Source organism: Parasteatoda tepidariorum, chromosome 6 (assembly GCF_982258835.1).
Source record: "Parasteatoda tepidariorum strain Cologne lab strain chromosome 6, Ptep-v5.0, whole genome shotgun sequence".
Taxonomy (NCBI): domain Eukaryota; kingdom Metazoa; phylum Arthropoda; class Arachnida; order Araneae; family Theridiidae; genus Parasteatoda; species Parasteatoda tepidariorum.
In genome coordinates this window covers 99,209,681-99,236,058 of record NC_141760.1, presented here as the reverse complement: position 1 = coordinate 99,236,058, position 26,378 = coordinate 99,209,681, and the positions used below count along the sequence as shown (strand labels likewise).

The following is a 26,378-nucleotide window of genomic DNA, read 5'->3' as shown; positions in this document are numbered from 1 at the left end:
GCAAGTTTCAATATTCGTTACTGATTGATAAAAAATATTAATTGCTGTCGTTTATTTGTCGGGTAATTTAAATTTTGTTGTCGGATTGCTTTAAAAAACAACTCAGATTAACTATTATAAAATGCATGCATGGTTTCAGTTGTATAATGATGATTTTTATTTTTTCATATAATTGACATCTGTCAATTGTGTGAAATAATTTTGTAATATTTAACTTCTATATACTTCAGCTTGTTCAAATTAACATTCATATTCGGCCTGTGATGTGTGTATGTTTGATTAACAGTCTAATTTTGTTTTAAGAAACATTGAACATAACTTATGCATCCTAAATTTATGATTCTTGCTTTAGATTGCATCGTAAAAGCTACTTTACTGATTCTAATGTGTATCATATCTTACTGCAATTATAAATTTCGGTGTTACTGTGTTACAAACCAGGGGGGGGGGTACTTTTGACCAAATAATGTAAAAGAGCAATTTAGACATTTTACTACACATGGAACTACCCTTAGTTTTCGTGTAGTGGAACACTAAATGAAACATCAATTTGGTGTAAAGTAGTTGCCCCCATTTTAGGTGTTCAAATACACGAAATTTCTCTATATAGAGTGTATATTTACTACCAAACTAATTAAATTTTAAATGCGGATGGGAAGTTGTTTTCCCACCTCTGAGTTCTGCTGTAATTTTCTGATAATTTCAAAAATTGCAAAAACTAATTTCTTTGCTTACATAATGTGGGTGACAGTAAATTTTATTGTGTGCGGTCAAGAACAGAAGCTAACACACTAAGCGCTATTTTCTCCTGTACATCATACCTTCGTTCTTTTGATCATTTTTATAGAGTTAATTTGAATAAATTATTGTATCCTATAGAGGGTTAAAACTGAAGTAAAGGGACATACTTGAAAGTTACTGGAGTTATTAGAAGGAGTGAAATTTATCTGAAATTGAAATAAATTTATGAAATATTACCTTCTACCATAAGAAAATAACCTCTAGAATTTCTCCTTAATATTTCAATGGCTTTTGTTGTCATCTGAGCAAGTGAAGGTTCGCTGTCTTTATCACGATCCGATTCATACGCCATATGTCCAGATGTGAATAGTCCTGAATTAGAAAAGTATAATTGAAAATACGCAGGTATTGCTTACATATATTACTGCTGTGAGCAAATGTAATAAATTTTTTTCATACAAAATTTTTTAATAGCATTTTTCGAAGCTTAACACAAGGAAAAAAAACCACTATTATAGAGACCTTTCTCAATTGTCGAGGGTTTGGAGACGGGGAATCCTCAATATTTAATTTTGACAAATGAATCGATGTTGGATATTTATTTTAACTGGCAGTAACTATCGATGCATGCAAGGTGTTACCTAATCAGAGCTTAAGACATAAAGCTTGTGGAACTTCAAATCAAATAGTATTTAAAACTCTATTTGTCAGGAACTATTCGACCAATTTTGCTCACATTTTGCCATGTAAATTTGCATTATTTAAAATGATTCAAACGAATACCTTGCAATTCAAAATTTTTACAACCATTATTAAATGAAATTTTAAAAAAAAATATATAAATCTTTAGTTTAGTTCATTTTTGCATGGAATTATCTTTGGATAAACGAATTTTATAATTGTTTAGAAATATTCTTCAATTCGCTTCAAAAGCTCTCGAGATATGGTGAAATACTCAAAAAGTAAAATTAACACTAAGAGGACCAAACTTTGGAAATCTCTCCTGACTAACGATTGTTTTCATATTTTCGAGATTGAGGCTACCCCCTATATTTTGGGGTTCAGAAATCCAAATCCGTCGAAAAAAGGTATGTTTGTTCAAAGAAAGTACGTTTTTCTGTCTGATTTCGTAACTTAAAATATCGTCTGCAATTATTGATTAGCATATTTAAAATCACCCCTTTGAGCTATTAAGATTGAGTCCTAGAACGTAAACATCCCGTTATTTGATCAAAAGTTATTAAGGGCAATTCATTTTTTAGCACTGTAAACGTGACAGATGACATTAAGGATCCGAAAATTTCCTTCCATTAAACGATTCAATAAATTATTTTACGGGTAAATTATCACATTTTTGTGAATTATTGACTTCATCAATCTGAAGAATGTACCCATTACCTTGATTACACTTTTATAATATAATAAAATTATTTCGATGACGTATTACTTGTTATAGCTTGAGAATTTCAATTAGTTTCTCCCAATTTACATGCATGTGGTATTTTAACAAAAAAGTATCGTGTAGATCCCTTTTAAAACATAAAAGAGCTCGAATTTATTTTCTAACCCGAAGAGGTGTGTTCTTTCCATACGGAATCAACCAAAGCCATATCTAATTCCGGATAAAATTTTCTCCGATTCTTTCATAGAATTTATTTTGGTTTATATTTTTTTCTCCCCCAAAAGAGAATCCCTACCCAAATTCGATACTGACCAAGCAAGTAATCTACTTTGTGTGGATCCACCTTTTCCAGTTCTTTCTTTCTGGCCACGTATTTGTATGATAGTCCTCTGGCCTTCTTTTCTTTTATCCACTCTTCAATCAAGTTTCGACCATCTTCTCTGCGTCCCTCTCCTTCCTTCTTGCTCATCGAATCACTCTGCTTCAGACGAGGTAACAAGTACCTCCGACCACCCCCTAAAATGACCTGTTAGAAGATAAACTTCGTTTTAGGTATGGATAAAGAGTACAGAAAGAGAAATAAAGCATTGTGGATTTATGAACACAGTGGGGCCATATTTTAAAATGCATCTACTAATTTCTAATATTCCTATTTTGATGTTTTTACTGTAATACATTACATCAGTGTCGATTTGCAGATTAAAAAGTTACACTTTAAACCAAAGTTGAACCATTTTGTGAAAATTTTTTGGTTTTAACTGTGATAACTAATGATCCCTATGTTGTGTTTAGAGAAAAGTTTGACAAAATTTGTGGAATTTTTTCCTATGGTAAGGTAAAAAACTCGCAAGAAAAAGATTCTCTAAATACAGTGTAGTGTTTCTTTTTCAGTAAAATTTTGCTAATTGCTAAATATGACATTTTTTTTAAAAATTTCTACATTGTTGTGTAGAAATTTATACTTTATAACGAAAACTATATATGAATGTTTTACTTATTCGAGCCTTAAATAAGCTTTCATTATTGTGCGCAGCTAATAACGTTTTTGAACAAATGAAAATGAAAAATATATTTAAAATGCTCCTGTAGCTTTTGTTATCCGAATAAAAAGAAACCTATTTTTGATTTCTACGAAAGATCTATCAAATTCAGTTCAAATTGTTGTAAAATTGCAGATTTTTTTTAATGGTTATGTACACAAATTTATCTATTGATCATATAAGATATGTTTTTTAATATAAGACCAGTTGTAAACTAGAGAGTTACTCAAGATTCTCAACCTTTAACAATTACAACTCATTGGGATTCATATTGGAAAGAAATTTTCTTGACAAAGTGTGCAAGTTTTAAAACGTTATATATAGCAGGAGTTCGCAAAAATACTGTGTCAAACTTCCAGGGTAGTTAGGGCATATCATCAGAATTTAAACTACAAAAGAACCCATGCCCCAAAATCCCATCTTATGCCACTAGGGGTGCTTTCCTATTGCAAATTGCTTTTTCGCGTGCTTCTAAGCAGGTAATAATAGGGAAGCGCCTCTAGCTGCTTATAACGACATTTCTTTGCAATTTAAATCCTGATAATGTGCCCTAACTCCTCTAGTATTTTGTCGCAACAATTTACGCTACCCTCTGTTTTATATAAAGTTTTTAGACTTGCAGATTTTGACAAAAATAGACTAAAAATGTCATTTAAAAAAGTGTAGCTCTAGGAGAAAAACTAATGTCAGGTTTAAAATTCCCACCCTTAATATTAAGTACAATTTGTAATTATCAAGTACAATTTGTATAAATGCAACAAAAAATTTGCTCCCTTATGTTATTTATGATAGTCACTTATTGTACTTGGTGTAGGTTTCATTACAGTTTCATGAGTCACGTAAATTTACGGATAAAATTACTTCCATTTTAAATTTAAAACAAATAAGGTCATCTTCTTTGAAAAAAATATCAATTGTTATCAATATGCATCATTTCAGTAATATGTTGAATCAGCTTACATTGATGTTCCGGCCAGGATCGTCTTCAATTAGTTGCCTCGCGATATCTTTGCAGTCTGTTTTTGATGTATCATTTGCCAGTTTCTCATCCCCTTCCCAATAGCGGTTCACTAAGTGAGCGTACATTGCTGCAGGTGTAGCGTGCGTGACTCTGGCTGTTGTCACCAGTCCGGTCGATTTTCCTATAAAAACAAAGAGTGAAATACTAAATAAAATCAAATAAAAACTGCATATTTATTAACTTACCGTTATGTGTATTACAAGAATATTATATTCATAAAAATATTATTTACATAATATTATACTTAGTGTATTATAAGAAGTATTGGCGTTTATAGTTCGCAAGTCATATTTGCATTCCAATGTAGTTCGAAGTAGTTCACGTCGTTTTGCTTTGTCATAGTTTTGAATACTTCAGTGAAATTCTCTTGGCATTATTGTCTTTTTTATGGTCCAGAAATATTTCAGTCTCCCATAAACCTAATGCAGCCTATTTACTACGTGATTAAATTGCTTTAAACGCCATCAAGCATAGAGATACAAAGTTAATGTTTCTGTTTCGGAAATGAGACGAGTTACTAAAGAAAGTTAACTAGTAAGTAGGTATACTTCATAAGCTCACCGGACAAAAAATTAGTCACCTTAGTGCGCAAGCACCGATAAATCGTTAGGTTTTGTTAGATGACGCAGTGGTCAAGTGACGTGCTCAACTGCGAGCACATTGCTTCAACGTGATCACAGGCAAGTACTATCAGTGAGATATTTTTGTTTGAAGCGGAAATCGTGTGTAAATATGGATAAGTGTAAGGATGTGATACAGTGGCAGAAAGAGGCAATTGTGTTAGGCCGTGATCATGGTCATACAGTGAATGAAGTTGCTGGATTTGTTGGTTTTTCGATGCGGACTATTCAAAGTGTCTACAAGCAGTGGTGACGAAAGACGACGTCAGAATTGTGGTCGGAAAAAGATCCTGCATGAAAGGGGCCGGGGATGTGTTTCACGACTTGTCAATCAAAATAGCTTCCAAAGCCGACAGGAATTGCTTCAATTAGTAAATGAGGGTCCATCCCAACCTATTAGTGAGAGAACATTGATACGGGAGCTGCATGCGGTGAACAATTGGAGTCGAACATATCGTAAGAGGCCATTGCTCACACATGAACATAAAGCTGCGCGACTTCAGTGGGCTAGAAATCACCGAACGTGGACAGTTGCTAGCTGACGGAATGTAATATGGTCTGACGAATCACGTTTTTGCTTTTTTTTCAAAAGACGCACTTTGCCGATTGTAGCGAAGAGCAGATGAAGCATTTCATCCTGACTGTGTGCAAGGTCAGGTTCAAGACGAAGGAGGGTCTGTCATGTTTTGAGAGCATTTTTCTTATTATGGATTGAGCCACCTCACTGAGGTGGTCCATAACATAAACTAACATGTTTATTTGAACATTCTGGATGATTAGAAGTTGCCTTTCCGTCTACAGTTTCATGAAAAGTGTGTTGTCGATACGTCTATTTTTCAAGATGACAATAACAAAGTTCATCGGGCTGGGAGAATATATGACTGGTTTTATGAACACTCAGACACTCAATTACATCTCAACTGGCCTGCAAAATCACCTGACTTCAACCCAATTGAAAATTTGTGGAACATATTGGATCAACGGGTAAAACACCGAATTTATCATTCTCGAAATTTAGTTGATTTGCGCCGTCAAATCCTCAGCGAATAGCTTAAACTGGATTCGACGTAAAAGCAAAATCTTGTGGACTCACTTTCTAACCGAATCCAGGCGGTTATCGAATCCAGAGCAGGTGTTACATGTTATTAAATAATGTTTTTCATGATTTCTCTAAGGGTGACTATTTTTTGGTCCGGTGTGCTTAAATTGTATATGCAAATAAACATTGGACATTAATTTGGAGAACAGGACTGAAGAGATGCAATAAATATTACTATATATCAAATTATATAACATCATCATATGCAGAAAACTGCGTTATTATTACCGTCGTAGTAGCCACTATTTTCTGCGCCTGAAGATGTCGTATTCTTTTTCACTGAGCTTGAAGAAATTGCTATTTTTTTAGTCCAAAAGACGGTGTTTTATTCTTATTTCATTTCACTGATCATGTAGGCATTACTATTGTTTAGTCTAGCAGACGGTATCTTATTATTTTTCACTGATCTACTACTTTCTAGTCAAGAATGCAGACTGGTTTTCCTTTTGACTTCATATAATATTTCTTAAGATCTATTAAATGCAGAGTTTAAGCTCAAAAACCAGAATCTTTGAAAAGAAGCTAAATACATAAAAAAGAGAGTTTCAGAGAACAACTCTTGTCAATTTGCATCAGCTTTACGATGCAAATTCTTTCAAATAAACAAGCTTTTTGAAATGCTACCTCAAGCAGTGCTTATATGTTTATTATTCTGTACGTTAATAATAGCAAAATAAATTTTTGGACAAAATTGAGAACTTTCTAACCCATTTTGATCTAACCCATTTTGGTTTTTATTTTCTCTGTAAAAGATAAGGATAGAACAATTGGTTTTATAATTGTGTCAATATTTATGACAACATATCTTAATGTACCATAAGCTTAAGTGAGTTACTGACATAATTTATATTTTCTTCGATATTAAGCAAATGAAGAAACTAATATTTTCCTTGATGTTTTTTCTTACCAGCTGTTTGAGCCCATTCTGCCAAGGAAGCTACTTTTGCTCTTGCGTTAGTGTCACATCTGTTGAAAACACCACTATCATCCAATCCAACTGTCTCAAAACGTCCCTTCACTCCACAAAGCAATGCTGTTGCGCATGCGCCTGAATCACCAACTTGACTGTCTGTGTTGTATGTCTGTAAATTGAAAGTATCGTCATTTAAAAAGAAATGCTTTTGAAGAAAAAATAATCAAATTAAGATATTAGTTTATTCATAACAAAGTTAAAAAAAATTATCTTTTTACATTAGGGTAGTTTAAACTTAGAATCCAAAGAAATACGGGATTATTGATGTAAGTTTTCTTAATACTTGTGTTATACTTAAAACTATTTTTTAAATTTAGAATGTTCTAATGGTTATTTTAAAACTGTGATAAGTTTTTGTGTCACAGAATTAAGTGTCACATATTTATTTTCCCACAAACCACAAATATCACAAAATGGTATTCAGGTACATGAGCTATTTCCTGAAACTCCTGATATCTTAAAAATGGGGATTATGAGGCTATACTTTCCGTTAAGCTAGTTCTAGTATGTTTAGCTAGTTCTGTAGGTAAAACAGTACAATTGATACGTTTTACAACAATACAATTATACGTTGAACAATATATATGCTTTACAATTTATGTATATTAATATACAGAATAAAATGCGTAAAACTTACATGTTTCGGAATGCTTGGTTTTAGATTGCATAAATATAAAAAGGAAAATATTTTTTTAAATTAATTTGTTATTGCACTTACGTCAGAGTTTAAGAAGTCTGAATATAACACGTATATTTTAAACGCTTCATGTGCAATTTATTTATTCCCGCTAGTAGAAATACAAACTAGAAATAAAAACAAGCAAAGTTGTGGTAAAATGTTACCTTCAGCTAAAACTAAACTAAACTAAAATGCTACCTTTAACTCGGGAAAATACTCTGGAAAATTTCGACTTGTGCTATACAGGGTAATTTTATTTTATTTTATAACCGTCGTTGAACAGTCGATCCAATTTTCGGGGTTTATGGCTGCTAATGTTCAACTCCGTAACTTTGTAATTTTGAACCCAATCCGGACGACAAGGGAATTACTGGATTAAGTATTGGAAGAAATTTTGACTTTCTGGAGGTTTTTTTGATGGAACTAACACGTATTTGTGTTACATGGAGAGGTAAACCACGTAACCTCCCACTGTTCACCTGACGGCAAAGGATCCTCTACCCATGATCCGTCTACCATTGAGGATATTTTGCGTCAGCATTGTTGACAATGTTGGAAGTCTATCCCCAACACGAGGCTTCCGAAGTATTAAGAAACGTTTATAGGAAACGTTTCATATTAAAGAAATCTGAATATTACAGAAACAGGCTTCCTAAATATTCAGTACTTCAACAATGTACTTCATTAATGTACAGTACAGTAAGTACAATGTACTTCATTAATTTTTAACCTACAAGGCTGTTACAGCATCTTTATTTTAAAGACAAAGCATTTGAAAATATTTCGAAAGTTTTTTTACATTCGTGTCTGAAAAAATATGCTAAGATTTGTGTCGCACGACACAACACTTTATGAATCAGATAAAAATAAGCAAAAATCCAGCAATTTACCTTGGCAAGTGCAACATACTGGAACTTATCAAAAGCCAACTCGTATTCCTCTCCTTTGAGGCCTTTCAGCTGCCCTCTCAAAATCCTGGCCGTCGTAACCGTTGTGAGGCCCATTCCATCACCAATGAATAAAATGATATTTTTAGCGATGGCTGAATTGTCCTGATCCTTCATGTTTTTCAGGATTTGAGCTTTTGCTTGTCTGTACCAGTGAAGACGGTCTATAAAGGAAATAAAAATTGTGCATGATTGAAGATAAGGAAAGAACTATAATTTATGTAAAATGTTGTGTCTGTTTTTATGAAAAACTTATGATTGTTTAGTTTGATAAATATCCTGAGAACGCAGCTTATGCTTTTGTAAAATATTACATGCTTATGCGCATCGTATTTTTTGTTAAATAATTTATTTATTATATATCAGTTTGAAGATGGCAACGAGAAGAGTTTTTGTGGTTGCCATGGTAAGTTTAGAATGTAAATATTGTTTTTGAGAGAGTAAGAGATTTGTTTTTTGGAACTGCGATGCTGTATTTTTATTGTTTAGTTAATAACTCTTCCTTTTATATTAAACGTAATAGTAGAGTTTTAATTATTTGATTCGAAATCCTTTGAGTTTTATTTGAGGTCAGTAAGTATTTTGTATTTTTTGACACTTCTGTTTAAAAGTCGAAGAGCGAATTATAAATTCACTTATGAAGAAGGACCAGAGCAAGTACACTGTAAAATATTCCGGATCTAATTACAGTATAAAATACCGGCACTCTTGGCATCCGTAAATATCACTTTTACCGTAAAACATCATACCTTAATTTTTACAGTTATATTTATTTAACTTGAGTGATTCTGTAATTTTACGATAATTATTACTGTGAAAATTACGGTATATCAGATATTTTGTTCCGTAACATGCTCTTTAAAAATTATTTTTACGGTGAAAAGAACCGACCCTCTGAGTGCCGTTACTTTTTACCGTAATAATTTAATCCGGATATTTTCAACATGTAGAGTGCAAAATTAACAAAAAAATATAATAACTTTTGTTTGAGTTGCTGTGGCTCAGGGGATAGAGATCTTTCCTTCCAATGAGGTGAACCGGGTTCGAATCCAATAATATAATACTTGGTGAATACGACTTCCGCACTCGGCTCATACAACATAAAAGCTTAAATATATACAACATGCAGTGGAACGAAAAATATCCTCAGTGGTAGACGGATCAAGGATTAGAGTTTCCTTGCAGTCGTAGGTGGTAGGTGGTTCCTTACCATGTAACGCAAATGTGGGTTAGTCCTATCGAAAAAGTCCTAAACGAAGGGAAATTTCTCCCAATACTTGATGCAGGAGTTCCCTTGTCTTCTGGATTGGGTACAAAATTTCAAGGCTCCGGAGTTAAACATTAATAGTCGTCAACCCAAAAAAATTGGGTCGATGTGCTGTTCAACGACGTTTATAAAATAAAATATCTTTTGTTTCAATGATCACTACGATCATTAAAACATTATGTATCAAGGTGCATTCTGTTGTTGTTGTAGTTAATTTACCTCGCACTAGAGCTGCACGATGGGCTATTGGCAACAGTCTGGGAAACACCCCTGAGGATGATCCGAAGACATGCCATCACAATTTTGATCCTCTGCAGAGGGGATGGCACCCCCGCTTCGGTAGCCCGACGACCTGCACGCGAAGTCGAGCACTATACGGTAGAACAGTTTAACGAGGACCAATACCGCACACCCTTGGTCCCTACGCAGACTGATCCAAGTGGTCACAAATCCGATCAAGGTGCATTCTAAATGGTTCAAGAATATATGCTAATTAATAAGCCAAAGGATACATAAGTTAAGAAATCAGACAAAAACACGAACTTCCTCTGAATAAACATAAACTTCATTTTCGAGGGATTCGAGTTTATCCTCAAAATATTGTTATTCACAATCCGGAAAGATGGTCGCAATAATTTAGGCAGGAGAGCCATCGAGAATTAGGAATTCTTAGCGTTATTTTCAGTTCTCCGTAGTTTATCATATTTTAGCGATGATTTATGTGAAAAAAAATCCTTATAATTATAAAACTCGTTTTATCAAAGATAATTTTAATTATAATATAATTTTTTGAAATTTTTTATTATTCATAAAAATTTTCAATAAAATGTTTAACTTGTAAGGTAACAAATTTCTAGGAGTTTCTACGAAAAAAGTGGCATGTCTCGTAATGGCATGTCGAATTTCGTAACTTGAAATATAATTTTCAAAAGTAAACTCGAATACTTTAAATCAATATAACCATTCAAAATTGTCGCATCTTAGTAAAATTACGAGCACTGTATCAAAAGTAGTTTCAATGTTTCGATTTTTATTCTGCCCTCAGAAGATTCCAAATAGTATTCTGTAAGTGCGTTTCCTTGAAAAACTCCTGTTTGATGTAATGATATAATCCTATTCCTCTGATCTGAATCAAAATTGAAAAACTTGCAAGAAAATGTTACATAGCAAACTGTTTGAAAAGAAAATTGGTTTTTTCAGGAAAAGACCTTTTTATTTATTTAACAAAATAGAATCAATTTAGTTTTGAAAATTTTATACCAAATTTCAAATCTTATTGGACTAAGTAATCGTAAGCTAAACTATTTAGTGTATAGTGTAAGTGCATTCGAAGAAAAAATAGTTGGCGAAGACTTTAGAAATAGTACATTAAAATTTTTGGTTTCGTTAATTTTCTTGATTTATAGTACTGAAATATGCCTTTCGTTTGACGCCATGATTAAAAGAGAAAATTAACATTGATAATTTACCTCATTAACATATTATAATTGCATTAACACATACAATTAACATTTTCTATATGAACCTTCCGCATTTATAGAATATCAGCTTTTTCTTTTATGGCGCGCCGGATTTGCTCATAAAATTACAGTTTAAATTTTCTAAAACTTTTGAATTTTAAATTATGAAAATATTTAATTTATATGTTGATGAAATACCATTGCTATATACATATATGGATGTGCGATAATTTTTTTAAAATGATTGTGTTGAAATATCACAATCTATTAACAAAGTTAAAAATATTTTAAATTTATATAATAGAATAATTACGATCTATCTATTAAATATTAAAATATCAACTAATGAATTATTGATGAATATTAAATAGATGAAATTATGAACTATTGAAATGTCGCATTTTAATAAGGCTATTTCGTTATGAATAATTGAAAGCAGATTTTTGTATTATGCATTATCGATATTTTGGCTCGAATTTTAAACGAAACATAATTAGTCTCAATAAATTATTCAGCAACAACTTGATTAATTAGTTTCAAGTGTATTGTTAATTTTTCAATTTAAAAGATTTAAAATAATTGAATTTATTCATACAGGATAAATATCGTAACAATGTAAAATCTGAAAAATGGAAAATGTGGCAATTATTAATCTCGCTTCTTACCGTAACAATAATATTTAAATAATTTTAATTTGTAGTTTAGACTAGAAATTGTTTACTTGTATTCTTCAATGCTTAATAAGCAGGTAAAACTAACTCAGATCAAAATAGCCGCCCTTAAGTTTCAAATCTCATTCAAAAATTAAACGTTTCAAAATTACCAATTAATAATACTCCATAATTTTTCAAATTCGTAAATGCATTGACATTTAAAAATCGATAGAATATGTGTAAGATAAAATTTGAATTGCAACAATTAAAATGTATCTCTTCCATAATTCCGAACCGTTTCATCTAGGATTCAGAAATTGCGACGGCGGATTAAAAGAGACAAATTTATCTCCAATGTCCAAAAAATCATAATAATAAGTTTAATTTGTCCATTAAGAAAAAACGTGTTAAAATAATTTTTTCATTAGGCCAGCGTTACGAATTTCACAATTTAAGCTTAAGACCCATTTTATTTGAAAGATAACATCAGTGATGTTTGAAAATATACAGCTCTATTTAATCAAAAACGATTTTCGCTAGGAGAATAATCAACTGATAGTTTAAAGTTATGTTAAGCTATATATCTAATTTATAAACACTCCGATTTACATCTAGTATATAAAAACACATATTACGAAGAACACTATTACACATTTTTAAAGAATACTAAGTATTTGTTCTACTTAATTTTTGCACTGATTCAGTATTTTGTCAAGCAATGTTGCTCAATGACGTCGATTACGAGGAGCAATTTTAGCCCCCCCCAATCCGAAAAATCGTTGAATATTCCGTTCATGAGAAATGCTCGAAAAATAATTTTCCCTCATAAATTTAAAACTAGCCACTGTTATAAATAAAATTGTAAATGATTCTGTTTACGATTTTATCACGCATTTTTTAATGCTTAATTATTTTCTATAAGTTCAGTTATCAATGTGAATGACATGTGGATAAGTACGACGTCGAAAATTATCTGAAACCACGTGTTTATTTATAGTTGTGTTTTTAAAACGTGTTTTTTTGGGAGAGAAAAGTAAATTTTTTTCAAAGACTTAATAAATCCAAAAACGAAAAAGTATTAAATAAAATCTCTCTTTAAAAAAAAATCGCAAGTAGTCGTAAAAAACCGTTGTTTTGTTGCTTAAAAACAAAATATGTTTCAGAATTTTGAAATTACTAAGATGTGCACAAAAGTGTGTAATGTTTACAATGGGATAAAAAAATAACATTCAGTAACTTATTCGAGAAATGTAAATTGTTGTACTTGTTGGAAAAAATATTGTAGGGGGCGCTGTACAAACCGCAGGAATGCAACAACAGAGTTGAAATTTAGCTCGCTGAAAGGACTTATGAACTCGATACATAGATTTTTTTTTCAAAATTCCGATTTGTTCGAAAGTTATAGTATTTTTTAGGGCTATTTTGAGACTTTTTTTTGTTGCTTTACGTTACATTTTGTTTTGTTACTCAAAATCTATAAAACTATAAATCACAAATGAGCGTAGAAAAATTTATAAAGAGTTCGATGGAATAAAAAAGAATTACGATTTGATTATTTGTTCGGCATAGCTGTTAAATTTGTAGTAAAAAAAGTGTTGGTCAATCTGCTGGTCATCGAAATTTCAACTTAAAACTTAAAATTGACGCTCTGATGGGGTTGTTCCATTTTGTTCAATAATTTTAACATAAGTTTTTTTTAAATTCCTTATTGTTCGAAAGTTATTGCAAATTTAAGGGCTTTTTCATGATTTTTTCTAATCTTTTTTACTTTATATATTGATTATTTTTCCTTCACGAGATCTTTATTTTATAAAACTCGAATAGACGGCAATCAAAAGTAGCAAGATAGTGATATGAAGAGAGAGAGAGACAGAGAGAAAGAATTCCTGTTGCTAGATCTAAGTCTTAACATTCTTCGTCAAGTTTTTAAAAATAAAAAAAAAATTAATAAATAACGATAAAACCATTCCCTATTTGAATTGTTATAAGTCTCTTCAACAAGTAAAATTAATTCTCATTAATTTCTTCTTCTTAAATATCACAATCTGTATTCTCTAAGTTAAATTTTTGACAGCATAGATAATTATTTTTCAAATCTTGGTAAACGACTCTTACGTTATGATTAACACATGAATAAAATGTTGTGACGTAAAGCTAAAGTAAATGTATATTTTGCAAAAAAATGTTTCATGTTTTGTCGAAAATATTGACGTTTAAGAAGAAAGGGGAACATTGAGAATAAACCGATTTTCACTGATTTTTCATCTGTTTCCGTTAAAAAAATTTTCCTAAGAAATTTTTACAACACATTTTTTAACTTTATATAAAATGGATATAATACATGAAAATTTACCGAGACGATATTACTCGATTTTTATGAGCTATACGCAATTTACTACTTTGACGTGAAGATCCATGGGAAAATCTTTATTTTTAATTATTTTATTGCCAATTTTGAAAATCATTTTATTACAAATTTTGAAAATTATTTTATTACAAGTTTTGAAAATTATTTTATTACAAATTTTGAAAATTATTTTATTACAAATTATGAAAATTATTTAGTGGTATTAGTTTACACTCAAGAAACTCTTGAATAATGTTCCATTATTTTAAAACGACACAAGTTAAATTTGTTTTCGCATTGTAATTCTATGAGAAATGATTATTGTTATAAAAACTATTACGTCGTGTAGATGAAATATTCCAATTTGCATGCAAAGTTGATCAGAATAATTAAATAAACCAGTAAATTAAAAAAATAGAAACAGTTTAAAAAGTATTAAATTATTGAATTTTTTTTTAAAAAGAAATTTGGCAATTGGTAAAATTTATCCTTTCTAACTGTAAACTAGTAGTTTTTGTCAAAACTTTTAACGAGTTTTCATCTTAAAAAAAAGTTTGAAATGCAAAATATTTTTTATTAATATTTCTTTAATTAAAATGGTTTTGTGAAAATATTTCATTTTAATGGATTTTCTTGAATATTTTTAATGAGCATTTAAACATAGTCATTACTATTGAATTTGACAAAAAGTGGGAAAAAAGTTTCTTTCGACAAATATATATTTCATTTTAAGAGTAATTTTAATGAGTTTCAAAACTGTTAAACATTTTTTTAAAAGAAAGAAAACACTAGTTCAATGAAATCTACATTACAAAAAAAAGTTCCTTGAATACAATTTTGTTTTCAGTTCAGTTTTAAACCCTTTTATTGCATCACCTAATGTTATATTCTTTGCGGTAACAAATTGAATGAAACAATTTAGCTAAAAATCATAAATTAATTAGTGAAACAAAGTCAATATTATAAACTTTGTCGAAGCTTCTTAACATTTTATTTTTTTTACTTTTTCTCTGCAATTTTTAAAGTTTAATTTAGCTAAATGATACAATATGTCTATCAGACGAAATATACAAGTTTACAATAATTTAGATTAAAAAAATGCATTCGCAAAGAATAATACTTAATAATCGAATAATGAGTAATTTCGACTGAAAACTTAAAAAAGAATAATTTGTATAGAGGCCAAAAAAAGGAGAACTACTCTGAATAACTTTTGATCTAATGATCGGATTTTCACTTTCTAGGATTCAATCTTAATAATTTGAGGGTTGACCCCAAATATGCTAGTAAATAAGTGCAGGCGACATTTTGAGATGCGAAGTCAAACACGAAAACGTACCTTCTCTGAATAAACATACCTTTTTTTCGACGAATTTGGATTTTTAACCCCCATAAATCTAGGGGGTGGCAGAAATCTAGGAAATATAATCCCAATAATTTGGTCAGGAGAGCGCTTCAGAGTTAGGACCCCTTAATTTTAATTTTACTTTCTGCGTATTTCACCATATCTCGAGAACATTTTAAGTGAATTAAACATTGTTCGAAAAAACAATTATAAAACTCCTTTATCCAAAGATAATTCCATGCAAAAAATAATTTTTAGTAAATATTTACTCCTTTTATTGTATTATTTAATAATGGTCGAAAAATATTAAATTGTAAGGTATAAAATTTTTTGCTTCTTTTTAAAGAATATAATTGTACAGGCAAACTACAAATTTCGAGCAAAATTTTGAAATCGGTTAAATAGTTCCTGAGAAATTGAATTTCAAAAAAGTTTTTCTATCAAAAGTTCATTGATTGAATTTCAGAATTTCAATCATTATATCAAAAGTTATTTAAGATGGACAGCTCTTGTTTGCGCACTGTACTTTATTTAGGAAGCACGTATTTTGCTATATCTCAAGAATATTTAAGAAATTAGAAGCATTTTTCGCTTAAATAAAATTAATTTATCTAAAAATATTTCAGCGTAAAAATAATTTTTATATACTATTTTGTTATTTACTTAATAATAGTTAAAAAAATTTAATTGTACAGTATGCACATTTTTATATAATTTTACAGTATATAATTTTAAATGACAAAATACAAATTTTGAATGAAATCAATCTAAAAGTTCTCGGGAAATCAAATTTTAAAGTTCTGCCTTTTTAAAATTGGATAAATCAGTTATTTTTCGACTGAATACGTTCTAAATTTGTATTTCGACATTTGTAACCGGGTCACATTTCGTCATTTACAACAGGGAGGTATTTCGTCATTTATAACAGGGTCACATTTTATAACTTATAATAGGATCACATTTCGTCAAATGCATAGGATCATGCATAAATACCCAACGAAAAAAATGCATATTTATTTATAGACAGTATGTAGAGACAGTAAAAAAGCATTTTCAAAGTTATACGGTAAAATTTTGAAACTATCAGCATTTTGTTAAAAAGAGTAATCAGAAGCCCGCGTACATATGTTTCGGGCACATTCGTAATGATTAAAATCCATGTGAATATATTTCAACAGTATAAAAATTCGAACAATCTGAAAATTAATAAATCTTACTACGGTTTCATATAGACAACTAAATTTTAAAAAAAAATATACACACATTTAAAATTTTTTTTAAAAAAACAAATATTTTCAACGCATGCAATTAGTAACAGCTAAAAATTTGAGTCGCTCGCTCTTTACGACAGGTAACAAAGCGGGTCTATTAGGTTCATTGCTTAATAATTCTGCCGAAAAAGTTGCTTGATATTTCTATATATTTCACGCACATTCGTCACGTTCGAAACCAATGTGAATATATTTCAACAGTATAAAAATTCGAACAATCTGAAAATTAATAAATCTTACTACGGTTTCATATAGACAACTAAATTTTAAAAAAAAAATATACACACATTTAAAATTTTTTTTAAAAAAACAAATATTTTCAACGCATGCAATTAGTAACAGCTAAAAATTTGAGTCGCTCGCTCTTTACGACAGGTAACAAAGCGGGTCTATTAGGTTCATTGCTTAATAATTCTGCCGAAAAAGTTGCTTGATATTTCTATATATTTCACGCACATTCGTCATGTTCGAAACCCATGTGAATATATTTCAACAGTATAAAAATTCGAACAATCTGAAAATTAATAAATCTTACTACGGTTTCATATAGACAAATAAATTTTAAAAAAAAATATACACACATTTAAATTTTTTTTTAAAAAAACAAATATTTTCAACGCATGCAATTAGTAACAGCTAAAAATTTGAGTCGCTCGCTCTTTACGACAGGTAACAAAGCGGGTCTATTAGGTTCATTGCTTAATAATTCTGCCGAAAAAGTTGCTTGATATTTCTATATATTTCACGCACATTCGTCATGTTCGAAACCCATGTGAATATATTTCAACAGTATAAAAATTCGAAATACCTGAAAATTAAAAAATCTCACTATGGTTTCATATAGACAACTAAATCAAAAGCTATACACCCATTTAAAAAACAAATGTTCTCAGCGCATGAAATTAGTAACAACTAAAAAATATGAGTCATTATCTCTTTACGATAGGAAACATTGCGGGTTTATTAGGTTTATTGTTTAATAATTCGAACGAGAAAGTTTCTTGATCATTTTTTTTTTGTTATCGAATTTAAATTGTAGCATTAAATTCAAATTAAAAATTAATGTATCAAAAATAATTATCATTCAATGTCTTTTTTAATAACTCAAACACTTTGCACTAATTTTTTATTATTTTTTAACTAAATTCTCTTATTCAAAGTAAAATTAAACATTTTCCCTAATACTACTACAATTTATAGCAAATAAAAAGTTAATACAAAAAAAGCTAACGTTATTTTAACTGTTAATTTTCGATCATCAGCGACGATTCTCTAAATGATGAGAAAACATTTTTTTATGAAAAAAAACTAAAAGCTTCAAATGTTTCTTAAATAGAAAGTCTCTGGATCATTTCTTTTGTTATGGAATTAAAGTTGTAACATTATATTCAAATTAGAAATTAATGTAACAAAGATAATTATCATTTAACATCTTTTTTTATAATTCAAACACTTAACACTGATTTTTATTATTTTATAACTAAATTCTCTTTTTCAAAGTAAAATTTAGAAATTTTTTTAATACTATTACAATTTAAAATGAATAAAAAGTTAATGCAAAAAAAGCTGATTAACGTTATTTCAAATGTTAATTCACGATCATCAGTGACGATTCTCTAAATGATGATAAAACATTTTTTTTTATTAAAAAAACTAAAAGCTCCAAAAGTTTCGTATTTAGTGAGGCCAATTATTTTATATGCATTTTTAATATTTCTTTTGTTTTTAAAATCAATATTACGAAGTTTAATCATTTAAAATATATGTTAAAAATTTTCAACATACTTTAATGCACAATATTTTTACGCACACAATACCATAAATTTAAAAGTAGGAAAAAATTTTTTAGTATAAATTTACCTTGAGCAAAACAAGGGCAAATGGCAAAAACATAGCAAAGAAGGGTAAAGATAAAAACGCGCCAAGTGCTTTTACTGAAGAACTTCATCAATAAGTCCATCTTTTCCTTGTATTCCAGCCGGAGTGATCTCAACAGCACATCCGCTCCAGAATTCTCGCCAAAGTAGTCTCATTCCTATCTTTTCAGTCCCGACGAATCCTCTTTTCAGGAAAATAGGTATTAATCAACAACGCCATCTGTAGGGATCTTCGGGATATTTATCAGATGTAACAGAATTAATGTTACACTCAGGATACTCGATAAAACTTGAAACTTGAGCTTTTCAGGAGAAGATAGCTTTTATTAATTGAAACGAACAAGACGCCAGCTTCCTTACTATACTTGATTACTTGAATTCATTTAATACCTTGCTATGCTTGAATTTATTTAATACTGTATTGGAAATATGGTGTCTTATTAATTTGCGGTTATTATTAGGGAATAAGTAAGAAAATGTTATATATTTTTAATCGTTATAAGAATTTTGTTCAATAACAAAACTGTTTGTTAAATCTTAAACAATAACATTAAGTCTCTATTTTTTATTAACTTTATTTTATAAAACCTTTTATCTAGAAGATAGCTTTTAATTGAATGGAATAAAGTATCAGGTTCCTTACTTGATACTCATTAGTACTGTATTGGAAATATGGTATTTAATTATGTTATGGTTATTATTGGTATTCTGTTAAAAAATTTAATGTTATATTCCTGATTTTGCTTAAAATATTTTTGTTTAAACGAAAGATTGTTTTAAAACAATCTATTATGTTTTCTGAATTTAATTTAGAATTTTTTTTAAAAAAATGTAAGATTTTTAGTAGATACTTTTATTATTTGAATGAAAAAAATTTTTTTGGCAGTACTTTATAGTTTGAAATATTTCTGTAGAGTATTGAAAAATATGGTGTTTATTATTAATGTTTTATTTTTAATTTAGTATAAAATATGTTATGAACTTTTTTCATTACAAAGATTATAGTTTTAAAAACAGAAGTTTTTAAGAGACAGTTCTTAATAATTTATTTTTAAGTTGTTATTATCTTCTTTCTGTAACCCGAAACTTGAATTTCACAGGAGAATTTTATTAATTGAATCCAGCAAAGCAGTAGTTTTCTTACTATATTGATTACGGATATTAATTTTACATTGAAAAATATGGTGTTTTTTTAAAAATTAAACAATCATATATTTGTATTCCTTTTAAAGACTTAACAACAAAATAAAAACAAAAGTTTGGAGGAGTGAATTTTACACCATGGCATTAAGACATTAAAAATTGATATATATATATATATATATATATATATATATATATATATATATATATATATATATAGTGTTTCTTATCTCCGAGAGTTCATGTGTTCGAACCCGGCCGGCCGAAGACTTCCCGTGTAGTAAAATGGAGACTGATGCACGTTAAATCTGTCGAGTCGCAAAGTCTTCCATGTTCCCATAACAAATCAATACCTCTGGGTGTACTGAATTGGAGATTGATCGTTCCTCGATTCAGGTCAAAATTACGATCTGTGAATGAATGAATGGATGTATGAATGAGTCCGCCCTATAAACGGGCGTGACGCAATGGGTGTAGTAGAAGTCGAATTCTTGGCCATAGTTGGCGCCACTGGTAAAACAAGAACAATCGCACCCCTCTGCCAAAACAGGCATATGTCAACAACAATAGTGTCTCTCATCTAGACGTATTCCTTTACGATAGTGAAAAATACATTTCAAAATAGTGATATTTCGATAGTGAAAATACATTTCAAGTGAAAAAGAATAATTATCCTATCACGTCTATGCTTCTAAAAAATTTTTAAAAACATTTAACTGTAAATGAGTTTTAGATGAAAGGAGAAAAGTAGAATCCACATACCGAAATTTTTTAAACTAAAATAAATATGTGTTAAAATTAGATGCACTTTATTTTTACTTCATTTAAAGTGAAAGGATTCTACGAAGTAAGGTTGCGAATGAAAAAATTTTGAACAATAGTGAAAATCGTATTTTTTTCCGATAAGAATGAAGTGATAAAATTAGAAAAGAAAGTAAGAAACCTTAAATTAGCTTTAGTTTTTATCCACATGGTAGGTCAAATTTTCACCAGCAAGTCGAATGGTATGGAATTTGAGGTACATGCAGGTTTTTAAAGCAAGATATAAGTTTCTTCCATACCACGGCTAACACTTATTTAAAACCTGACCAGATCGGTTATAAAAAGTTCAAAAGATTCAAAAAAGTTTTAATTTTATTTTCAAAAAAGAACTTAACATTTAAATTTACAAAACATGTTTTTTTAGAGTCCATTCTCAGAAAAATAATACAACGTCAATTTACTGAGATTTAAATGAGCTAAACCTTGTTTTGGTTTAAGATGAACTGTTGAATCATACAACCCAAGTCAAAATTCTTAATGGTCCCATCAAAACATTTTGATGGTTTATGTTGGTTTCAGTGTGGTTCATGATGGTCCAACAACATTTGATGGTCATCATCATCCAATATTTTCCATTATGAGTTCATGGCTTTTGATATGCCAACAAACTTTCATTATTCCATGATGGAAAATGCTACTTTAATACTACGATGGTTAACCATCAAGAGAAGTTAGATTCCCATGGACCAACAATTCGTGATGGTCCAAAGCGTTTAAACTATTCGTTTCCTTGATGGTTTAATGGGAATTCTTGTTGGTATTCAGGAATAAACCATCAATTTTTTTTAAATCTTGGACCATCAAGAGTCAATTCGAATTCCTACATCGGGATGATGGTTGTTCATGATCGCTCCAACATTGTTTTCTAAGAAGCTATGATGGAAATTTCTGATGGTTCAACATGAAGAAAATATTAAAACAATTTTTATTTTTTATGTTGGATCATCATAAATAGGTCCAAATTCCTACATTGGGATGATGGTTGTTCATGATCGCTCCAACATTTGATTTTCAAGAAAGTATGATGGAAATTTCTGATGGTTCAACATGAAGAAAATATTAAAACAATTTTTATTTTTTAGGTTGGATCATCATAAATAGGTCCAAATTCCTACATTGGGATGATGGTTGTTCATGATCGCTCCAACATTTGATTTTCAAGAAAGTATGATGGAAATTTCTGATGGTTCAACATGAAGAAAATATTAAAACAATTTTTATTTTTTAGGTTGGATCATCATAAATAGGTCCAAATTTCTACATTGGGATGATGATTGTTCATGATCGCTCCAACATTTGATTTTCAAGAAAGTATGATGGAAATTTCTGATGGTTCAACATGAACAAACCATCAAAACAAGCTGCTATTCTTATGTTGGACCATCACAAATCAGTCCGAATACCTACATTGGAGTGATGGTTACTTATGTTGGTTATCATCAAAAAATATAATGGTTCATGATGGAAATATTGATATTGATAGTTACCATCAAGATTATGTTGTTCCATCAATGGAAAACCATCAAAGATTTTAACTTGGGAAATAATTATAAGAAATAAGATAATATATTTTACTTATCACCATTTTATGGCAGTAAAAATGTTAAATTATTATTATTCAGCATATTTTGTTTACCGTTCCTTGAAAGTTTTATTGAATATAAAATACATACTACTTTACTTATATCAATATATCTTTGGAAATTCTGCAATAAAAAGCATTTCTAAAGGTAATCGTACCGAATACAGAAAAGGAATTCTTTGATAACAAAAGATACCATTGAATATAGTATAAGTATATGCGTTAGACTATTGCAACTTTAATCATATCCTCTACATTTTGCATAAAAAGCAGACCAAGATTTTGTTTTCGATAACATATCATATATAAAATAACGTAAAGTTGCAATTCTATGAATAAGATTTGAATTATACCCATAGTACAAATAATTCGATAATACCATTATATAACAAAGTATATGGTCTATTTCTAATGTTACTTTTAGGGATATATATTAAGTGGTTTAATTTTTTACGAGTAGTAATTAAAAATGCCATCTTAAAAGTTTATTTGAAAATAGAAGAAAACATCTAAGAATTTTTTAATTAAAAGATGGAAAGAATTTCCCATTTTATTGTTATTTAATAATACTTATTTTTATGAAAAATGAAAATTAGATTTTAACAAAAACTAAAGATGCAGACTACAACCGAGTGTCATAAAAATGACATACCATTTAAAAAATCATTTATGGAAAAACGGAAAAAAGAGGAAATTTAAGGTGTGTATTCTGCTTGAGAAACAAATTTTTTATTCTTATTAGGCTTAGAAATTATCAACAACATTATATCAACATATGGCGGTGTTGAATAAAAAATCTATTCACTTGCGTAAATTATTTTAAAACTGTTTATAATGAAATTAGAACTTTTGATTTTATAAAACATTGAATGTTTTATATGTTCTAATTAAGATATTCACTCAATTTCATTTTCTTAATTAAATATTAATTAGGTTAAAATAAAATAAAAAATTAGAATGGATGGGATCGTGCGTAACAAAAAACCAGCTTATAAAATCGCAAATAAAAATGTTTTAAGATGAGAAATAAAAATAAAAATATATTTATTGTAAAAATATATGTATGAAAACATTTGTATAAAAAGCAAATATGTTATGAGTGAAACCTTAGAGACACTTCGTTTATCTTTCAAATTGCTTTAGGAGAAATATTTTCTTCCTTCCTTTGGTAACAAATAGAAAACATTCATTAGGTGACAGTCCATTATCATCCGACATTTTATTTATAATATTTGAGAAAATACGAAAATAAATCTTATACATCTATAGAAAATTTCTTTTTTCAATTATAGGTTTATTTATGAGGAATATATCTACATTTCTTTTTATGTTTTATTATAAAAAGAAGAAAAAAATGAGATTTCAACCATATCATTTACATACAGGAGACAAAAGTTATTTCAATCAAATTATATGTGTATGTGTGTTACTGTAAAAGCTCAAAATCAGATAAATCCTAGGTTTTAGCGCTAAAACCTAGTTTTTAACAAAGTGTTTCGTAAAAGTTTGAAGTATGCTTTAAAATGATTCCATTTTGGACTTTTCCCCGTCCTTTGAGGTAAAACCTAAAAGTTACCAACGCCTTCCGATAAGAGATCGAAACGGAGGATTAATGATAGGATTTTCCATTCCCAAATATATTGGATACTGTTCTGTTAAAAAAGTCGTTCCGTAAAACTGTTCCATAAAAAGCCGCGGTGAGCGAACAATAGAACCCAAAGGCAACCCTTCACCTCAACAGTCAGTATTAGGAATAACGGAGGCAATGGCACATAACCTTAAGAAAATCAGTGTAGGATATACCGGGCAAACATATACCTGAGATTATCACTTAACCTTAGAAATATTAGTGCAGGGTATGCTGGCCTGTAGCATTTAAGCTTAAAAAAACACCTGTTTAGGGTGAACCAGATAGTGGCACTTTACCTAACAAACATCAGCATTTGCTATACCCTGTACTGGCACTTAGACATGAAAAAACATTGGTGTATAGTATATTTTATTTCATAACCGTCGTTGAACAGTCGATTAAATTTTTTGGGTTTACGACTACTAGTGTTCAACTCAGTAGCCTTGTCATTTTCAACCCAATCCAGAAAACAAGGGAACTCCTGGATTAAGTTTATCGGGAGAAAGTTGCCTTCATGGGGGAATTTTTTAATGAAACTAACACGCATTTGCGTTACAGGGAGAGGAAGATCACTAGAACTTCCCACGGTTAGCTTGACGGCAAGGGGACTCTAACCCTAGATTCGTCTAAAACTAAGGATGCTTTACGTCAACATTGTGGTCGGTGCAAGACAACTGAGGAATTCATATCGACCAGCCATCGCTGGGATTCGGATCCGGTTCGCCTAGTTGGAAGGCGATCGCTCTATTCCCTGAGCCAACACGGCTTGTGTATAGTACAGTATTGCGTACTTGTATATCAGCAAACTTGTATATACTTGTATATCAGCAAACTTGTATATACTTGTATATCAGCAAACTTGTATATACTTGTATATCAGCAAACTTGTAAATACTTGTATATCAGCAAACTTGTATATACTTGTATATCAGCACTGTTTGTGTACTTGTATATCAGCAAATGTATACCGGGCAGTAGAAATCGCATTTCTTGATTAATTAGAATATTAAAAATAATAACAGCAATTATTCTTAATTGCCAACTGCTCCCTTTATCAAAGTTATATAGTGTGACTCAAAAAGACTCATAAATACTTTGATTATTTAATTAAAAATATTAACTGTAAAAGTGATCAAAATGAGGTATGATTTTGTTGATGGAGCGTTACAAGAAATTTATAATAAAAAGGACAAATAGTGTTAGATTTATGTCATTTCACTAATAAGATTCCATGTGAAAAATCTAAACTGAGGCACAATTCTTTAATAACTAATGAGGAGATTTCAATACTTTTTAAAAATAATTTTGGCAACAGTTAAAAAAAACTCGGGAAGTAAAAATACATTAAAGCATGGTTCAAACTTACATTAAACCACTTAGGTAAATATTAAGTGTTACCGGTAAAACCTAGGTTTTACCAAACTTCAGGCTTTTGCAGCAACATATACGTATACTGTAACTTTTATGTTACTCGCTGTATATGTACACGTTACAGTGTGTTGCTGTATATGTACATGCTACATGTATATGTTATATTCCTGTAATGTTACAGTAGCAGTAACATTATAGTGGCATATAACATATCACTTTAAATGTATGTGTTACTGTGATGTGCTATGTATTATGTATGTACATGTTACGTTACTCTAATGTTTCAATAACATTACGCTAACATATATACTTACACATGTTTAGTATCTGATAAAAAAGTTTTATTTTATACAAAATATTAAAAAAAAATTATGTAACAACATTTTTTGAATAGCATTACACATAAATTATTATTTTTTTGATTAAATATCTATGCATAAAAATTAATCTTTATCTTACAAGCCAAAGGAAAACCAAACAGACTGAAAACATATTGTTTTACATATTTATAGAAATCAAAAATATTTTAATTAATTTGCTGCATAATAAATATACGAAAATTAAAGCATATGAATAAAAATAAGACAAAATTAAAACAAAAATAAGACAAGAAAGTTAAATTTCTTATTTTTGTCGATAAATTGGACAACATGAAACTGTATCTATTTGTTAGTTTTTATTTTTGCTTAGGATATATAATTCACTTATCAACTATTCCCTAATTTAATCAAAGATTTTGGATAAAATTCGCTAACTAAAATTAAACGAAACAAGAAGAATGGAATTTTTTTTATAAACGACATTTTTTATGCAGCACCAATCCTTTCATTAGATTTATTATTTCAAAAATCAATTGTTACATTGATTGAAACATTTTATATTATTTATTTTTTTGCAAAATTAAGCAGAACTTTATGATGCCAGAAGGTACATTTACTTTTAGTGAAAGAAATAATATTTTGTTTTGTATAATAAAAAAGGGAAACTTACATTTAAACTATGCAGATATATTTAACATTCTCAAAACAAATAATGGTTTTATTATTCTGACATATCTTATTACAATTCTTTTTTTTATTACATTTTAA

The 26,378-nt window shown here is 29.5% G+C and overlaps 1 protein-coding gene across 2 annotated transcripts in view; it reads right to left on the bottom strand.

Annotated features, from left to right (window-relative positions):
* The window catches only part of LOC107441911 (alkaline phosphatase), a 42,128-nt gene that overhangs the window by 9,460 nt on the left and 6,290 nt on the right, over nucleotides 1-26,378 (bottom strand). Inside the window, exons 1-6 of one of the 2 annotated variants that reach the window (XM_043047202.3) lie at nucleotides 18,726-18,920; nucleotides 8,466-8,686; nucleotides 6,831-7,005; nucleotides 4,144-4,325; nucleotides 2,456-2,669; nucleotides 979-1,113 (exon numbers count right to left, since the gene is read on the bottom strand). In XM_043047202.3, the coding sequence (XP_042903136.2) occupies nucleotides 979-1,113; nucleotides 2,456-2,669; nucleotides 4,144-4,325; nucleotides 6,831-7,005; nucleotides 8,466-8,686; nucleotides 18,726-18,825 (1,027 nt within the window). In that variant the 5' untranslated portion in view covers nucleotides 18,826-18,920. Of the gene's footprint in view, nucleotides 1-978; nucleotides 1,114-2,455; nucleotides 2,670-4,143; nucleotides 4,326-6,830; nucleotides 7,006-8,465; nucleotides 8,687-18,725; nucleotides 18,921-26,378 lie in introns of those variants that run through there. The other variant, XM_087166257.1, reaches the window with a different exon arrangement.